Source organism: Eschrichtius robustus, chromosome 2 (genome assembly GCF_028021215.1).
Source record: "Eschrichtius robustus isolate mEscRob2 chromosome 2, mEscRob2.pri, whole genome shotgun sequence".
In the NCBI taxonomy this organism is placed as follows: domain Eukaryota; kingdom Metazoa; phylum Chordata; class Mammalia; order Artiodactyla; family Eschrichtiidae; genus Eschrichtius; species Eschrichtius robustus.
The window spans coordinates 61,800,922-61,818,381 of NC_090825.1; the positions used below are offsets into that span (position 1 = coordinate 61,800,922).

Genomic DNA, 17,460 nt, shown 5'->3' on the forward strand with positions numbered 1-17,460 from the left:
CTCTCTACCTCCAAACCAAATTTTCACCTGCCTGCTGGGGCAGGCTTAGAGTAGGTATTCAATAAACATTTGTGCAATGGATGAATGTTTAGAACTTAGCGTCTACTCTCCCCCCAAACCAGCGTATCCTCTGTATTCTCTCTTTGTGAAACAACTTCCCAGTATCTAAACTTGACTTGAAAGTACTTGACTCCTTCTACTTTTCCTCACTCCACACTTAACTCCACAGTTACTAGTTCCTACGTATTTAGGTTTGGGAAAAGGGCTGACTTGGGTGTACTGCCCCCATCCTCCAAACCTGCTTTGATGACATTCTAGTCAGGCTTCTAATTTAGACCTAATCACAATGCAGTGTAATTACAGGTTCACTTTTCTGTCTCATCTTTCCTCCTCATCTTTTCTCCTCATCTTTCATACCCCCAAGTTTGTAGGTACATAATAAATAAATACCAATATTTGTCTTAATGTACCTTGTTATTTCCTTTCTCAAATTTGTATTAGATGGAGTGGCTGATGTTATGGATTGATGTCCTTCATAGTTTATGCATCTTCGAGAGAGATGCTAACAGAAAGAGTATTTTTGAACCCTGCTTGTAAAAATCTAAGATTTGAGTGATGAACCAGTATGGACAGATAGCGCTCAGAAGTGTTTCTTCTTAAATCCTTTAGGACTTGACCATACACAAAAACTTAAATAGTATTCAGAGTGAATTATCTTTAAGGACACACATATTGCTCGCTACATTAAATGATAAAACGATACCATTTGATACAATAGGGGCAGTGGTATATATGTAGCCAACATAGAAATAGGTAAGGTATTATTTTTTTTGGAATTGTCTAGGGTAGTAAATTAATGTATTTAAGTCAGAGTGTCTCCTGTTATGTTTAAACCATTCTTTTGTAAGGCTATAATATCTTAATTAGGTACAGTGGAAAACATAGCTTTTTGCATTTGGTTAAGAAGTCGTTTTTTATATTATTTTTGGTTTGGCATAGGCATAAATTATCTCTTCTGCATTGGGGATAAAAGGGAAAAATCTATTTTAAGAAAATATTTACATACCATGTTGTGTGCCACTGTGTGGCTGATGTTCTTGATCTTAGGAATCCTGCCTAGAATCTAGTCTTTTCATCTCTGAGTCATGTTGGGATTAATTGAAGAGCTATTGATAATGAACGCGTAGACTACCACTCATCTTCTCCCACTTTTCTGTGCCTCCGTAGGTACATGGACTGTATCGCACAACAGGTGCTAGTTTTGAGAAGGCCCAACAAGAGTTTGCAACAGGTGTGATGTCCAACAAAACTGTCCAGACTGCAGCTGCAAATGCAGCTTCAACCGCAGCAACTAGTGCAGCTCAGAATGCTTTCAAGGGTAACCAAATTTAGAGTCTTCAAACAATACATTGTTACCTTCTGACTGTACTTTTTTCTCCAGTTACTGTATTCTATAAATATTTTTTTTGTTCAAAACACACAGTACACACAGCACGTATATTTCCTAATCACTTGTGCATGGGCTAAAACCAGAAAAACTTCCTTGTCTTATTATTTACCTGATAGTTTCTTAATATTTCAGTGCCCCTTGCAAAAAAAAAAATTACATGCGAAATAAATATTCTCCATATTTTTTGGGGGATGAATGTTCAGCGAATTATTTCAGTGGTGACACACTGAAATTAACATGGCACTTATGATTAAAAATGCACTTAGTACTTGCTGCAGTCATTCTTTCAAGAGTCAGACGTAAGGATTACACATTGGAGCAGTAAAGCAATGCTTCATTCCTTTTCCTTATTTATATTGAAAGAAATAGGACATCAGAGACTTAGGGATTTTTTAATTGGCTTGCTTTTTGGCAGTTTCACTCACCAGTGAAGAGCCTGTGTACATTTCATGGTAGATAATGTAAATTTTATCTTTTTATTTTCTTTTTTTAGAGTAGTTGATATTTTGATAATCAAGCTCTGATCTTGCATGGTCACCATGTTTCTTAAAAGAATTAGTATTTTGGGTTATGCACTGCTTATGGTTGCAGGATTGGGGAGTTGTTTATAGAATCATAGAAATGATTTTCTGTAATACTTTCTTTTAAATAAAAATTCACTGGGGTGCAATACGAGGATATAATATAATATGCAGTGCATTTTCCAAAAGAAAAGGTAGATAATTGATGGAATAGAATGTAGTGATGATAATACCTTTTTGTTTTTAATTTTCAGTATTCATATCATAGTAAAATATTACTGTATGGAAACTTTGGTATATTCTTGTGGCTACTCTTTTTAATTGAACTGAGATTGTGTTTGGCAGCTCTTTTCTGGGGTATGTGTGTGTAATTTTTAACAGAGGTATTAAAGTCTAGCCTAACTCCATGTCCAAAAAGAACATAACAGTATTTAAGAAATTTTTCTTTTAGCCTCTCATGTCTAGTTGGCATTAAAAATAAAAAGACCCTGGCACTTCACATATACTTGAATCCCTAACGCACCTCAGTCTTTGAATTTTTGAGACAGACTGAATACATTAAAATTTGTAGCAACAGAAAAAATAAAACATTTAACTTGCATCAAGCAAGAAAATACATATACAGTTGAATGCATTAATTATGGATATAATCATGTTAAAATTATTACTATGCAGCACAGGACTTCATTCTTATAGTATACTTGGGTTGAAACTTTGAGTCATTTTTAATAACTGATTAAATGACTTAAAGACATTTGTAAAGTCACGATACTGTTGTCTTGGAAGTCATTAGCTAACCTAAAAGATTGCAGAATAATAAGTATTCAACTTGATTTTGAAAAGTAAGGGTACTCTATTAGATTATATTATTTGAGACTAAAAAATTGGCTGGGTGTAAATGGTTAAATCACCTTTATTCTTCGCCCCAAATCTGGAGTTAAGATGAGTTTCATGCTGGGGGTAGGATGGTGAGTTCTCACTATTTATGAAAGAAGCTTTGTGTGATACTAGATATAACACGGATCCATCCAGATGGTGTTTACATTTGATTTATTTGGGACTTCGTTGAAGTAATATACTTGGAAGATATTTCTTTTATTCTGATGAAAGTAGGATTCAGAGTATGAATTTAAAGCTGTTTTTTTGAATATTTCTGATCAGTGATAATCTCTACCTACTTTCTCAACCAAATAAGCCAGTTCAAGTTTTTTAGAGTCTATAATCTTACTGAAAATCTGTCTCATCAGTATGCTTTGTTGAGTGTGGATTTTACAAACATTCAAAACATTAACCACAAAATACAGCAAAAGTACTTATGTCTGTCATTAATTCATCTCTCAAGTTCCTTTTGTTTTTCTTTAAACTGCAAAATGAAAACTTTATCATAGATACTTTCAAAAAATACTGAGATACTTTCCTTTAAGAATTAGGAATGCTTCTCTCTATTCTGTAGAAATCCTCTATTGCTAAATAGCAAAGAATAATTACAGCCAACTGTACCTTTTTTTGTTTGGATGGGGGAAATGTTGTTTTAAATTCCAGTTATTTGGGTTAATACAAGCTTATAAGAGAAAAATGTTTTTTTAAAAACATAAATGTGCGTTAAAATGATGGCACTGCTTAACAGTTTAGTAAGGTGGAGGGGTTTTTAATTCTTATAATCTCTATTCTCTTAACAATAATTATTAGTAAATAGTCACATTTGCACTCAGTAAAAGATTGGCACTTGTTAGTGTTTTATATTTAATATTAGCATTACCCAGTATCGCAATCATGAAATGGTCTTCACATTGTAAGGATCCATGTCATTTTTCAGTTGGTAATATTAAGTTTTGGCTATTTTATTTCAAACTAAAGTTTGAACACTGGAAAATCATTGCTCAGTGGTTTTTAATTTGGGACTTGGATTATTTATCTAGGGATGTTTGTATATTTTGTCAACGAGTAATACTGCGCTGCCATTACGGTGACTGTCATGGTTCTATATAAATGCCCTCCATCTGTCCCTCTAATGTTGCATGTTTTCAGTGGTTTGGAAGTTTTGTATATTTATTGTATTAACACAGAGTGTCATAAAATAAAATGCTGTTTACTGGATGTTTGTTTGTATAGTTTTAAATACTGTATTAGCACTTCAGAGGCAGAAATTATGCTGAGGGCCTAATGTATATAGAAATAACCACATTTAATTTTTAAAAAATAATTTGTGTATAATTCTATCACGTGCTACTAAACAAAATAAGTAATATGAAAGACTTGGTTAAAAACTCTCAGCAACATAAAATGACAATTTTTCTGTTGCTTTAGACCTTTGTAGGTAGTAGAACATGAGGTTCACTCATTAAATATTTTGACCACTTTAAGGTCAAAATACACAGACTGTCTAGCAGTTAGTGAGATTCAAAATGGAAAACCTGTTTTGTGGCCCAGATTTTTCCATGTAGGTTAACATGGATGCCTCTGTACTAGTATTGTATTGATTTGATTGAACTTGTGTTCTGTTTTCTAACCTCACTACCTGTTGTTGTTTTATGTACTGATGAAAGTACAAATTTGTGTATTGTTGGATTTTTCACTTGGCTATCTAAAGAGGATATAAAAATATAGTCTAAAATAATGTTCATGGTGAATCTTATTTGAGAAATACATGTTAAATTAAAATAGGAACAGCATTTTCAGTTTTCTGGGTGTTACCTAAAAGTGAGTTTGGATTTTCATTGGATACAGTCCTTCTATAAATCATGTTGAGATAATGTATGGTTTGCATTTTAGAGGGAGTTTATGTTTACTTAAGTTTCTTAGTTTCTGTAAATCATTTGTAGTACTATAATGCTTATACAGTTATTACTTTATCTCTTTCTGAAAACAGACATTAGCATCTAATTTTATATCTGTATTGGTAAAAATCTACGTTTAGACTGTTTATATACAGAATTTGTTACATTTTTTTGTGCAACTTTTCCTTATTAGAATGACCGTGGCCATCACACACCATTTCACTGTTATCTCCTTCCATTTTATCTTTAAGGTAAATGTTTAGAGGAATTTGTTGATTCCATGTGGTTAAGAACTTTAGAGGGGAAATAAAAGCAGTTAATGTAAAAATAATTGAGGATGGTTAAAATCTACACTTCGATAGATTTTCAAGTACCATAGTATAAATTTATTTAGAGTAGAATAATATGTTTTAAAACACTAGAGTTGTTTTTAATACTTATTTATTAAACTAAAAGATTATATCTCAATGGTTAAATATTATGGAAAGTGAAGTATTTCTACTAGAATTTTAGGGTACATTATACAAAACAGCATGCTTTTTGTAAGGATGGGTGTTTTTAAACCTTATTTTAAGGTTTTATCACAGTCTACAGAAAGATAGCATGGAATCTGTAGAAAATTTCTAAGCCAGCCAGGCATTGCCACTAATCTATCCTAGATATATAGATATCTTTAATTTGAAGATTCCAGGAAAATAGGGAAAGGCTCCCCTCTAGTGTTCTTACCCTTCCTGTAGGTTTCATATTTACAATTTAACTTTGTGGTTTTGGTAAGACAAAGCCTTCAACTTGGAGAATTTTCATTAGCACTGTTCATGTTTTCAAATGGCAAGGGACATGGGAGCCAGCATGTAACAATGCAGCAAGTGTTAAATTTTAAATTTATCCAAATCTTGATTTATTTTTCAGCTTATAACTTTCTGGGCTTGGCATGGCTGATGGTGTAGTTAAAATCCTTCTGCCATTAAAACCCATTTTATCTTTTCTCTACTGGGGACAGAAAGTCGTTAATCCTCTTGTGCCTAGTAGTGTTTCATATACTTGTGTAAGATTACTCTGAATATTATCCTGTCTACATTTAAACAGTTGAATCTGTAGAATCATAGCCTGCAAATTTTATTTTTTAACTCTTGTTTTTAGCACTTAGCTGTAATCCTAGAGTTCCTCTAGAACTCTTTAAAAATTTTGTGGGCCAGTGATTCTCAAGATAAATCATGGTTGTGTGCAGTTGTTACTATTGGCAATTTATAGTATTCTTCAGGTGCTTGGGGGTGAGGAAAAGAGATGCCCTGAGTAACTTTTTTATCTGGTGGTGACAGTGGTTCCTACAATATTACGGTCTCCTACACAAACACTGAGCCTACTGGGCATACATATCCCTGCAAGTAATTTTTTTTTCCAGTATGAAAAATATATATCTGTTGTAGAAATATTGAAAAATATGGAAAATGATAAATGAGAAAATAAAGACAATATGTAATTTTATCATCTAGAGATACCACTGCTAACGTTTATTGTATTTTTTCCATTTTTTTCTATACATACATTTTATACAGTTAAGGGATATAAATAATGTGAACTTTTATCCTGTTTTTCCCTCACTTAGCATTATATTATAATGACCTGATAGTTTAGCTTTTAAAATTAACTTATTTAGTTTATAAAATTAAAATTACATTTCATATAAATTATAAAAAATATTTATAGCAAAAGGAGCTAAAGTTACTTATAATTTTACACCCATAAATAACTACTGTTAAAATTTGGTTCATATCTTTCTATTAATTTTCTAGGAAGACAATTTTTTTCCTAATATTAAGAAATAAGATTTCCTTCTACATCCTTGTAATAGATCCTTTGGGGATGGCTATCTAGCTCTCACAAGCCCCATTTCTTTGGGCCCCTGAAGACCACATTGGTACTGGATGTCATCTAGCTATAGTGGAGTCATGCGTGGCTCATTAAATTTTTACTCTGAATGTAGATTTGTCTGGAATTACACTGTTCCAGAATTGGGACATGTGGATAGCCATATTCTGCTAAGACTTCAGAAGAGTTACTAGAAAGCTGATCTGTAATGAAAGTGAAGAATGAAGCAGACATGCAAAAACAAGTAGGATGAAGGACATAGAAAAGATCTTAACAGCTTTCTATTTCCTGTATGAGGCCTGACTGACTGTTCACCCGTATTTCATTATTTGGATATTACATTCTCTAAGTAAAATTCTTACTCTTTTCTCTTTGAGCTATCTTGAGTTGGTTTCCTATTACTTTTTACTAGAGAATTTTAACTAACACAATGGTTTGTAATCTTTTTTTCAATGATGATATAAATATGTGGAATTTTTCACATTGATGAATTATTTCTGTAACATTAGTAGCTGTATAGCGACCTTTATATACATGTATCATATATTATTTTTCAAAGTCCTGTTGTTATTCCTTTAGGTTCTGAATTTGTTTTTTATTATAAATAATTTATCAAGGGATATATTGTTGCTAAACTTGGAGCCCAAGCTGTTGTTCTTTCCTTGGACAAGTTGTTGGGTCAAAGCGTAAGTATATATTTTAAGATCTTTGATGTGCATTGCCAGATGGCTCTCCAGAAAATTGTACCAATTTGTGCCTCCATCTGCAGGAGCAGGGCCTCTTTATTTACACTCTACGAGGATTGGCTGTTCCTTTTCTAAAAAGGCTTTGCCATCAACAGGTTTGACAAATAATCAGGAGGTTTTCTGAGCATTCTGGTTTCCCAGAGATGATGGGCTCACCTGACACTACATTTTTATTTTTTAGCTTTGCTAAATAGGAGTGACCATGTATCTTGTATCCACAGAGAAATCTTCCACTTCCTGAAAGCACTAAGCTAAAGATGATTAGTTCAGGATGGAAAAAATTGGTGCCCTTAGGTAGCCAATCCATTGAGCCTCTCTAGGTAAAACTAGATTGTGTTTTTTTTGGTTTTTTTGGCTGTGCTGGGTCATTGTTATGGCGCACGGCCTTCTCTAGTTGTGGCATGTGGGCTCTCTAGTTGTGGCGTGCGGGCTCAGTAGTTGCGGTGTGCGAGCTTAGTTGCCCCACGGCATGTGGGATCTTAGTTCCCTGACCAGGGATCGAACCCGCATCCCCTGCATTTGAAGGCAGATTCTTAACCACTGGACCACCAGAGAAGTACCAAAACTAGATTGGTTTTAACAACAGGTTATGTTATTTTTCACAATTTTTAGAACAACTCTTAATTTTTAAGATCAACTCCAAATGATAGCAGTCTGGACAGAAGATTCTTTTCATTTTCTTCTAATAACTTATTGGGGACTTATTATATATCAGAGACTATACTAAATGCTTCACATACATCACTTACTTAATCCTCACACCAAACCTATGGTGGTATTTCTATTATTGGCCCCATTTTTATAGAGGAATAGGAAATTTTCCCAGTCACTTAGTGAGTGGTGGTGATGGGCTAGGGAGAGGCAGCTAGACCAATGTCCCATGACTCTTGCCAAGCATGGGGTTGCTTCTGCCACATGGTGCCACCTCTCTCCAATTCTCTATTTCTTTTTCATCCTTCCACATTTCCAGTAATTCATATCCATCCTTTAGGGACAGTGGACCCTAGAAAAAAATTCAGTAATCAAGAAAAAAATTACAACGTTTATTTTTGAAATCTCCAGACCAAGGCCTAGCTCCACACGTGTGGGTAAGTACCTGCTGCCTGCTCTTCACAGCAGTGCTAACTTACTAAATGGTCTTTGGCATTTGTGTGTGTGTTTGGAGAAACTTTAGTTGAAACCAAATCCTTATTTAATTATTAGATTGGCTATGAAGAAAATAGGCCTCTTATGTAATCATAATAGCTGCTTATCCTGGATGAGAGATTATTTATTAATTTAAGTATAGTTGATTTACAATGTTGTGTTAATTTCTGCTGTGCAGCAAAGTGACTCAGTTATACACATATATACATTCTTTTTTATCTTCTTTTCCATTATGGTTTATCCTAGGATATTAAATATAGTTCCCTGTGCTGTACAGTAGGACCTCGTTGTTGAGATTATTTATAATAAGAAAACAAAACTGTCATTTTTTTACCACTGTCATATACTTGATGAATTTTTAGTTTCTGTTTTCGGGATTGAGCAAATTGGTACGTATGTTGTCATCTTGAGAAGTATGAAAAATTACCAGGTTTTTCTCTGAAAGGGAGCAGTGTTTTCATCAGTTGTCATCTTACGGTGCGGTCTTTTTGGAGTTGAACTTGGAGGTTATTCTAAGAGTTTACTATGCAGAGATGTTGGTGTCCCCTGGGGGTTTGTGTTATATTTGCCTTCTCACCCAGTACATTCTCGGTAGAAAGCTGTTTGAGAATGTAGACTTTGGTGTCAAACCTGTAATTGAGCTTTGGCTTACTAGCTTTTTAATGTGGAGCAAATTACTTAACCTCAGTTAAGTTGCTTGGGTGATAGTTAATGTATCTATAAAATGAGGATAATAATCATTTCTACTCATAGGGTTTTGATGAATAAATGAATTAAAGGAAGTGCTTAGCCCATTACCTGCACATGAAAAGTGCATAATGGTTAAAAATTCTTATTGTCTGTCCATGTGTATTGAAGACTCCCAGATCTGTCTCCAAGCTGGTCTTCTCTCCATGGTATATTCCTAGCTGCACACAGGACTTCGCCATTGGCAGCCTAAGCTGAAGCTTCACACCTTCACTGTCTCTGTCCCCGATGGATTCCTGATCTAGGTGATGGCACCACTTTCTGCCTAGTGCCCAAACCACATGCCTGGGAGTCATCCTAGACTCTTTCCCCTCCTCCCCCAGCTGCTTCCAGTCAGTCCCCAAGCTGTCCCTTTTTTCTCCCTAACTCACTTCATCTCATTGTCTTCACTATCTCCTGCCTTAATTCAGGCTTCCTTCTCTTGAGAATAAATTTTAGTGGTTTCTCCCAAACACGGGCACTTGGTGGACTGCTTGCATAGGTATCAGGTTTTTCAGGATATTTGGCTATAAAAAGCCAAAGAGCCACTAAGAGCTACAAGTTATTTGATAGATTTTTCTTTTCCGTGTGGTTTTACTACTTCCTCTTATTCATTTATGCTTGTAGTTACATCCTGTGTATCTAAGCAAAACGAGCCGTTCATGTCTTAAGAGAGTTATCTTGCAGAACTGTGCAGGGTGAGGAGGAAGCTGTAAGGGAGGAGATAGCAGGGGCAGCAGTGGGTGCCCCCAGCCAAGTGACTAAGCAACCAGATAGGGCCCTGAAATCAAGACAGTTACTGGTTCTTGCCGCTTTGGAGAGGAGGCTAAAAGGCTGCTTTGATGCTCGTACCCTTTAGTGTTTGAGAGTCTAAAAAGGTACTGAATTATTGGAAGCTACTGAAATAACCCATTTAAAGGAAATGCCCAGGATAGTCAAGACTGTTATTATGTTAAGCAAAGACTTTTAAGGTGAGCTAGGAGTAAGTTGAATGCAGTGTGTTCCAGGAAGACCAATCATGGAAAGTTGATCCGGTAGCAAAATTGCTAAGTAAAAACTAAGGATGAAATGGGAAGCACAGGTGAAGGTTACCCAGCCTGTGCCTCAATTTAAAGCCAGGGTTCTTTCTCCTGTGGATTAACTTTTGAGGAAGATGTAACAACAGCTGAAAAAGCAACTGAAAATGTCCAATTTCGCTTGGATTATTTAGATCATAATTTGGAAGAATTTTGCCTTTATTGATTTGGGTAATTTTGTCAGTTTTAATTTTGATTCCTATTAGAAATCTGGCATGTGTCAGGTATGTTTAGAAGCCAAAGCATACATGTAGTTTCAGTTGTCACAGGCCCTAGATCAGGAAAATAAATAGCTATTTTTGTATGTTCTATCACTAAGTGCTTCATGCGATACAGAGAGTTGAGTAAGAGTTTATGAAAAGGGTTGTTAGTGTCTTCTTTGAGTTTCTAAATTAGAATTCTGCTTCTAGATGAGGTTTTTTATGGGCAGGATTACCTTCAGGAAATGTGGATGTGAACTGCTCCATGACTGGCTTTTAATTTTGGTATTTTGGAAGGGGTGAATGCGTCCTTCTGTTGACTTTTCCCTTGTTATACACATTTCTTTACATTGTTTATAAAGCTTTTTAAATACTTTGAAGCATTTCCATATTTCTTTACTTTAAAATTAAGATATCTGTATAGTATTTGAGAGGGTTTTATTTTTCCCTATTTATAATTACATCAGTGCTTCTCCAAGAAAGAAATATATACTTATCTTGAAGTTAAAGCTAACCTAAGGTAGGTGTATATATGTTACTAGTGAATGGCACAGTTAAAATACCTGAATATCTTTTTTCCTGTCATCACTATTACATATAAGTTAGTGTTTAAAATTTGATTGGTAGATATTTTCTTGATGAAATTATACACATCATATTGAAACCAACATACTGAGACTTGAATCAGAATGAGTTTGCAAAATCTGGTTTTAATTCATATCTGGGGAGGGTAGGGGAGCATGTTGTGAAAATACATATGCACAGGAACCTAATCAATGCTAGACAAATAATGTATTAGTTTACAATATAATAGGATAACCAGAAATTCAAAGGCTCAAATTGAGTCCATCAGCGGTAATACAATTTTATATTTGGCTCAAGTGGCTGTTGAATATCAAATGGTGCTGAGTTCCTCCAAAGCACCTCATGACCCCCCAGTCTTGGAAGGAGTTTCACCACAGTCTCAGAAGAAATCCCAGTCGTGCTTTTATTTCTTTTGGCCCTTGGGAGTCATTGCTGCCCAAATACAAACGCAGGCCAGGGATTTCCAGTGGCCACATGTTATTGCACAGAGAGGTCTGTTCTAAGCAGACCCTTATGGCTAAGACGGTGTGAGATTAGCCCTTTAAATAGTGGTCTAGCATTAACGTGGTCTATCAAAGCATGTTAAGAAATAGCTCCTTAGTGATTATGTACCAGCTACTAGTTATCACACAAACAGAAAAGGCAACATGGCAGCTTCACATTTCACATGAAAGACTAGCATTAACTGGGCCTGTCTTGCTGGCGTAACTTTCACATAAATCTAGTGATTATTTTAATTTAGACCCAGGAAAAAATGATTTCATACCAGTCTTTTCTTCACATAGGTTTGTGTAGCATTAAAATTGTTATGGGTTAAAGACTAGGCCATGAAGGCAAAATGTTTAACTCTCCTTTGCCAAAACAGAAACAATCTCTGTTCTGACTCCTGTCCAGTTTCCAAAAAACGAAACATACACCTTTGTTATTGCACATCTTTCACACAGACTTGTGTATGTATAATATACATATATATTTTTTAAATATGCTACACATAAAAAAGACTATGGCACTTTACAGAATACATGTTTAACAAAGATCATTACACCACAGATGTTTGATAACTATACAAAAACCCTTACACAATTAATGTAACATTGTTGAATTAGCACACAGGTTTAAAAAATCCACAGAACCCAAAGCAAACATTTCTGCCTTCTTGGAGTTCACTGAGAAGCCCAGCCCCATCACAAAACTTCTTTAAGCACAAACGCAGGCAAAAAATAAATAAGACTTGCTGGTAGTAGTAATGGTCCAGGTATATTAGATTTTAGACTGAGGCAATTACATGATTGATAGAAGTTTATTAGAAAAATAGGTGCAGGTCAATGATTGTCTGTTTTTTAATCTCTTTCCTTCTAACACGTTCCTCCTATTCAGTGGTTTTTAAACAGCCATGCAGTGTTCGTCTAGACTAGCATGATTTTGATATTCCATTTATCCCAACTGAAGCCTGGCTAAATAGACTAAAGGTTTAAAAGGCCCACATTACCTTTTTACTCTTTCTCTGCTAGAGAAATTTCATCTCTGCTCTGCTTAACAAATCAGCGTTTAAGCAGTTTTTAGTGGTTTGGGGTTTTGTTTGTGTGCATGTGCTGTTTTTTTTTTTTTTTTTTTTTTGGTCTTCTGTAGCATTCAGACTAATGAAGTAAACACTGTCAAGTGACTTTCTTCTGGCCAAGAGAGGTCACATTTTCACTCATGACTTCTGTTATCGGAGTGACCCAGGCATATCCCACCCCCCACCGCCCCTTAGTGAAGGCACAGTCAGGCAATAAAGATGATGGACGTGCTTAGAGGATCCTCTAGGCTTATGACTTGTCTGCGAGGAGAGTGAGACTGTAAAATTAGTGTTATAACATGGGTTCTCTATCTACCTCGTATAGAAGAAAAAGTAGAGTGAATCTTGTGATGATAAATTTAAGAAAAAAAATTGGGTTTTAAATTATTTGCCTGATGGAGGGAATTGCTTTTTTTTTAAAATGAAAATTCTTGCCAAGGGTTAAAAATCAATGACCGTGATGGCATCAGGACTTGGTTAGAGCATACAGATGCACAGTAAGGGACAGGAGTCCTGTACAGTGGCTGCCATAACCTATTATTTCTGTGTGGCATCAGACAGTTATTGTTTGTGTCCTGAGCCCTTATGACAAGGCTGCTATGAGGATACATATTTAACCCCTTAAAGTCACAGATGTACATCTTGCTTACTCTGAACTTTGGTCTAAGAATGGTGAGCTCATGAAGACCTGGTTCCATGCCTCCGCCTTCCTGCCCTTTAGCTCATTATCTGTGAGAGAAAACGGTATCTGGTACAGGCCGAAGGCTAGAATGGAATTAAACTGGAATGGAACAACTAAAGCAATTACTTGTTCTGCAGCAAGGCAGGGTTTTAGACTCACACAGCTTTAAGATGATTTACTCAGGGCAGGGTTGTAAAATCTGAATCAGGGTTCTATGCCTGGTGGTGCTTAGCACACAATACCTTGCCCAAACAAGGTTCATAGTTATTTGTTAAATTTTCAAAACAAAGCAAGCCCTCAAGTAAGCAGATTCATAAGCCTAAAGAGACCTGTCCTTTTAGTCCTTCCAGAAATTTGGCAGGTCCACTCCATTTGCTTAAGTTGCAAAGAAGTGTTTCTATCGCATTCTGCAATTCTGAAGCTCAGGATAATACCAGACTAGGTTCTTTCTGGTCACTTTGATCGTTCCAAAGTAAGTTTGAAGTGATGGCCAATATCATTTTCCTGAATCAATTATGTTGGTGATTTATAGAAACTAGATTAAAAGCCCCTGAATCCTTTTTAATAGTGGTGTTTCATTCATTTTGTAAACAGGTATAGGCAGGTGCTATGAGCTTGGTCTAGCTCTCATTTTGCATTAACTTTCTGTCTACTCTGTGCTTTCCTGAGAATGAAGCCTTTGATGCAACTCACCAGTTAGAGCAATTTAATGTTATTTCAGTCTGCTTTCAGGACCAACACCAGTAACTAGAAGAACTTAACTCCCGTCTCTAGCTCCTTTTTCTGCACAGAATGCCATCCTGCTGCTGCTGGGGGTGGGAATACAGCTGAATACAGCATGGTTACCACACCGTGGGAAAAGGTCTCCCTGCAAGCGCTGAAATTCTGGTAAGCTCTCCCAGTCACCAGATGAATGAGCCACAGCTGGCTCGGAGTCCTCTGTCCCTGGAATCAGGAAACAGAGTGAGGTTTCCTTTGGCAGTCAAAGCGCAGTCCTAGCCCTAGAAGAACAACACGTGATCTCCAGTGGAAGAGGAGACGGGGCCGGTACTGGTGCTAGCCTGGCTGCTGGGGAGTGGAATGAATTTGTCTCCACTAGCAGGATTTTGTACTTTCATTCTCATGATTGGACAGGTCCTTATTCTTCCTTTACTCAAATTTCTAAACTCTTGGAGTGACAGATCAATTGATCCACCTGACTCTGGAATTCAGCCTAGAATAAGTCCCACCACAGAATTCCACACTGTCCCTGCTGACCCCTCGGGTCAGCTAAGCAACAGACAGTGTCTTGCTCGGCCCTTTAGCACACATCCTCTCCCCGGTGGGTGTGCAGTCTTCATTGTAGTCTCCAACTGAGACAGTTTGAAAGAACTAGGAGGAAACAAAAGCACCAACCCCCAAACCTCACTCTGAGGCAGAGATGCTCACAGGCATGCAACCTGTGCAGAAACGTCTCTAAACAGCCTGCAAATCTGGCCAATGGTCTCTTCTGTTACCAGAGAAACTGCTGCTTTAATGGTTTAGAGCATCATCCTTCATTGAGCCTTGGGGGGAGATGGAGTCTGACAGAACTTAACTGCATGTCAGCGTTTATGTACTATTTTCATGTTCCATCTCTTACAGTTTGCACTGTGGCCCTCCTGTGCAGTCACTTTGTGCAGCTGGGTGTTGCCTGTCGTTGGTCCTGGCAAGGCTCAGGGCTGTGGAACGTGGCTTTGGTAGGTAAAGGCTAGTTCTTCACTTGATTCAAACGACAGAACCAGAAGTGAAGTGTTTCACAAGGTTACACGAGCAAGAAAACGGCACCGATGTCTCTTCCAAACTAAAGGAGGCAGATAAGGTTTTTCCCCTCTTCGATTTCTTCTTGTACTTTGTCACTGGAGGTGGCAATTTCTGCTTGTGCGGAGAAGACGGCACAGATGAAAGTGAGGACCGTGCCCCCGATGGCGGTATAGAAGGCCCAGCCCAACGAGCAGTCTCCGGGTTTGTAGGCCGACGCGTAGTGTCCGCAGTAGCCTATGGCCTTCTGGCAGCCCCAGCCAGCAGGGTAGAGTATCAAACCCAGGATAAGGAAGAGGCCTGCAGGGCAGAAGAAAAACAGGTGAAAGCCCCACGGCTCTCCAATGGCAAGTGAGTAACTGTACTGATCTGTGTAATGGCTACTTGATTTGCCTGCTCCGGGCAGTGGCATCCGTTCTGCAATAGCAAGTGTTAGGGACTGTTTTAGGCAACTAATCTGGCCTGATCAAGACAATCAATCACTTTATTGAAAATATTTTTAGCTTCTTTTGTACATGTTGGAATGTGAACCCACTAATAATTTCTCCTCTAGAAAAGCAGGTAACCTTGTTACTACTTCTTCCCACAGGGCTCTTACTGCAGTGAGCAGTTCCCTTTTGCTCTAAGGCAGAGGTCGGCAAACTAAGGTCAAGTGGGGTCTTGTTTGTGTAAATCAGGTTTTATTGGAGCACAGCTATGCCTGTTCGGTTATGGACTGCCCATGGCTGCTTTTGTGCAGGAACAGCACGGTGAGGAGTTGCTACAGACCCTGTGGCCTGCAGAGTAAGTCTGAAATATTTACTCTCTGGCCTTTGGCAGGAGAAGTTTGCCCACCCTGGTCTGAGGGAATTCACAGAGAACCATGGTTAAATGCGAGAGACCACATCTTAAGCTGGGTGTCATGCCTTAAAGATAAACCCACGAGGAGTCTGGTTGCTGGCATTCACCGGCCGCATACCTACGACAGAGACCTCTGTGTTTACATATACGTTGAGAGGCCACCTGCAAACTTCCTAAGAACGTTGGTCCGAGTGCCTTCAAGTAAACTCAGCTCTGAGGAGACACTAAGAAGCTCCGTTTCCACTTTGCTGACGCCCCCACAGCACTGCCATACTAAAGCCCACTTTTCTCTTCCTCCAGCTGCTCACTGTGAAATTGAGAGTTCTTCCTTTTGCCTGCCAGCCCTGGGGGTTAGGAGCTACTCCAGGGCAGGATAAGGCAAGGCGAGTGAGGCACAGACAGTCGCTCCCAGGTGCCTGCTCTGTGCCTGCGGCAGCCTGGGAGGCAGCGCCTCCCCGACGCACGGCGGAAGCTGCCTACAAGGGCATCGGGATCCCCGGACCACGAAGGGAACTGAGCGGCTTTAGGTCTTACCGACAAAACTTTCTTTGTAGAAAGGGTGCTGCGGGAAGAAGATGGCTTTATTTGATGTAGCAAGAAGAAGTAGTTTTCTTTGAAGAACGTCACCTACATAATCAAGATCGCTAATTCACAGTCAAAAAGACCTGGTTTTTAGATCCATTGGACTAGCAGTTCTGTCCTCTTAATTTAAGCTTACTCTAAATTCTCTTTTCCTACCTTTACTGAAATTCTCTGGGGTTACCACACCAAAGCTTCCGAGGCATTTACAGCAACTTCCTGACAAAAAGGACACGACTGCATTTGTGCTAGTATTCGGTCTGAGGAAGATTGTGTTCCAGACCACAGATCACAGCTGTCATGGAGAGCATCTTCTCCCCGATCATGGCACTAGAGTGGGTTTTGGGGTCTGGTTGTCCCTACTTCCCAAATTAATCCCCTTGTTCTCCTCTGAAGGCCTCGCGGGGCTTTCTAGCAGGGGTGGAACAGAGGGAGTCCATTTACACGCTCACGGTCTGAAGAAGAGCGATTCACCAAAGAAGTTTTTCTAACTGTGCAGCCCTTATTTCTCCGAAGGGCGGGGTGCTGGGAGCCGGGTGGCAGTGATCCGTAGCTAGGGAAACGCGATCCAGCGTTGGGAGGCGTAAGTGGAGGGAGCAGCAGCCCAGACACCTGGAGAGATGCTGGTGGTTAGAAATGACCGGGAGCGTGGAGCAAATCCTCCCGAGGATCAGGCCGCCCGTGGAGAATGTGCTGGTGCTCTGGCACAGGCACAGTCCCGGACCAGCAATCCTGGTCTGGATGTCTGGCTAGAAGTCACGTGGCAGAAAAGCCCCTGTAGTCCCTGTGTGAGGCTAGGACACAAACCAGCAAGAAGGTGGACCACAGCAGCAACTCACCAGGTGCTCGGTCACTTAGGAGTTAACGGTCTCTAGGTTTGGAGTAAGACAGAGGTCTGAATCCAAGCTCTGCCCTCTACGAGCTGG

At 38.4% G+C, this 17,460-nt stretch overlaps 2 protein-coding genes across 6 annotated transcripts in view; one reads left to right on the forward strand and one right to left on the reverse strand.

The window, feature by feature from the left end:
* The window catches only part of SCAMP1 (secretory carrier membrane protein 1), a 112,608-nt gene extending 108,033 nt beyond the window's left edge, over window positions 1–4,575 (forward strand). Inside the window, exon 9 of the mRNA XM_068535553.1 lies at window positions 1,228–4,575. Within this exon, the coding sequence (XP_068391654.1) occupies window positions 1,228–1,392 (165 nt within the window). The 3' untranslated portion in view covers window positions 1,393–4,575. The remainder of the gene's footprint in view (window positions 1–1,227) is intronic.
* A 6,626-nt stretch (window positions 4,576–11,201) lies between these two features.
* LHFPL2 (LHFPL tetraspan subfamily member 2) overlaps window positions 11,202–17,460 on the reverse strand; it is a 168,056-nt gene continuing 161,797 nt past the window's right edge. For all 5 annotated transcript variants that reach the window (XM_068535549.1, XM_068535547.1, XM_068535550.1 and 2 more), the window contains one exon: window positions 11,202–15,415. In XM_068535549.1, coding sequence (XP_068391650.1) covers window positions 15,159–15,415 — 257 coding nt within the window. In that variant the 3' untranslated portion in view covers window positions 11,202–15,158. The remainder of the gene's footprint in view (window positions 15,416–17,460) is intronic.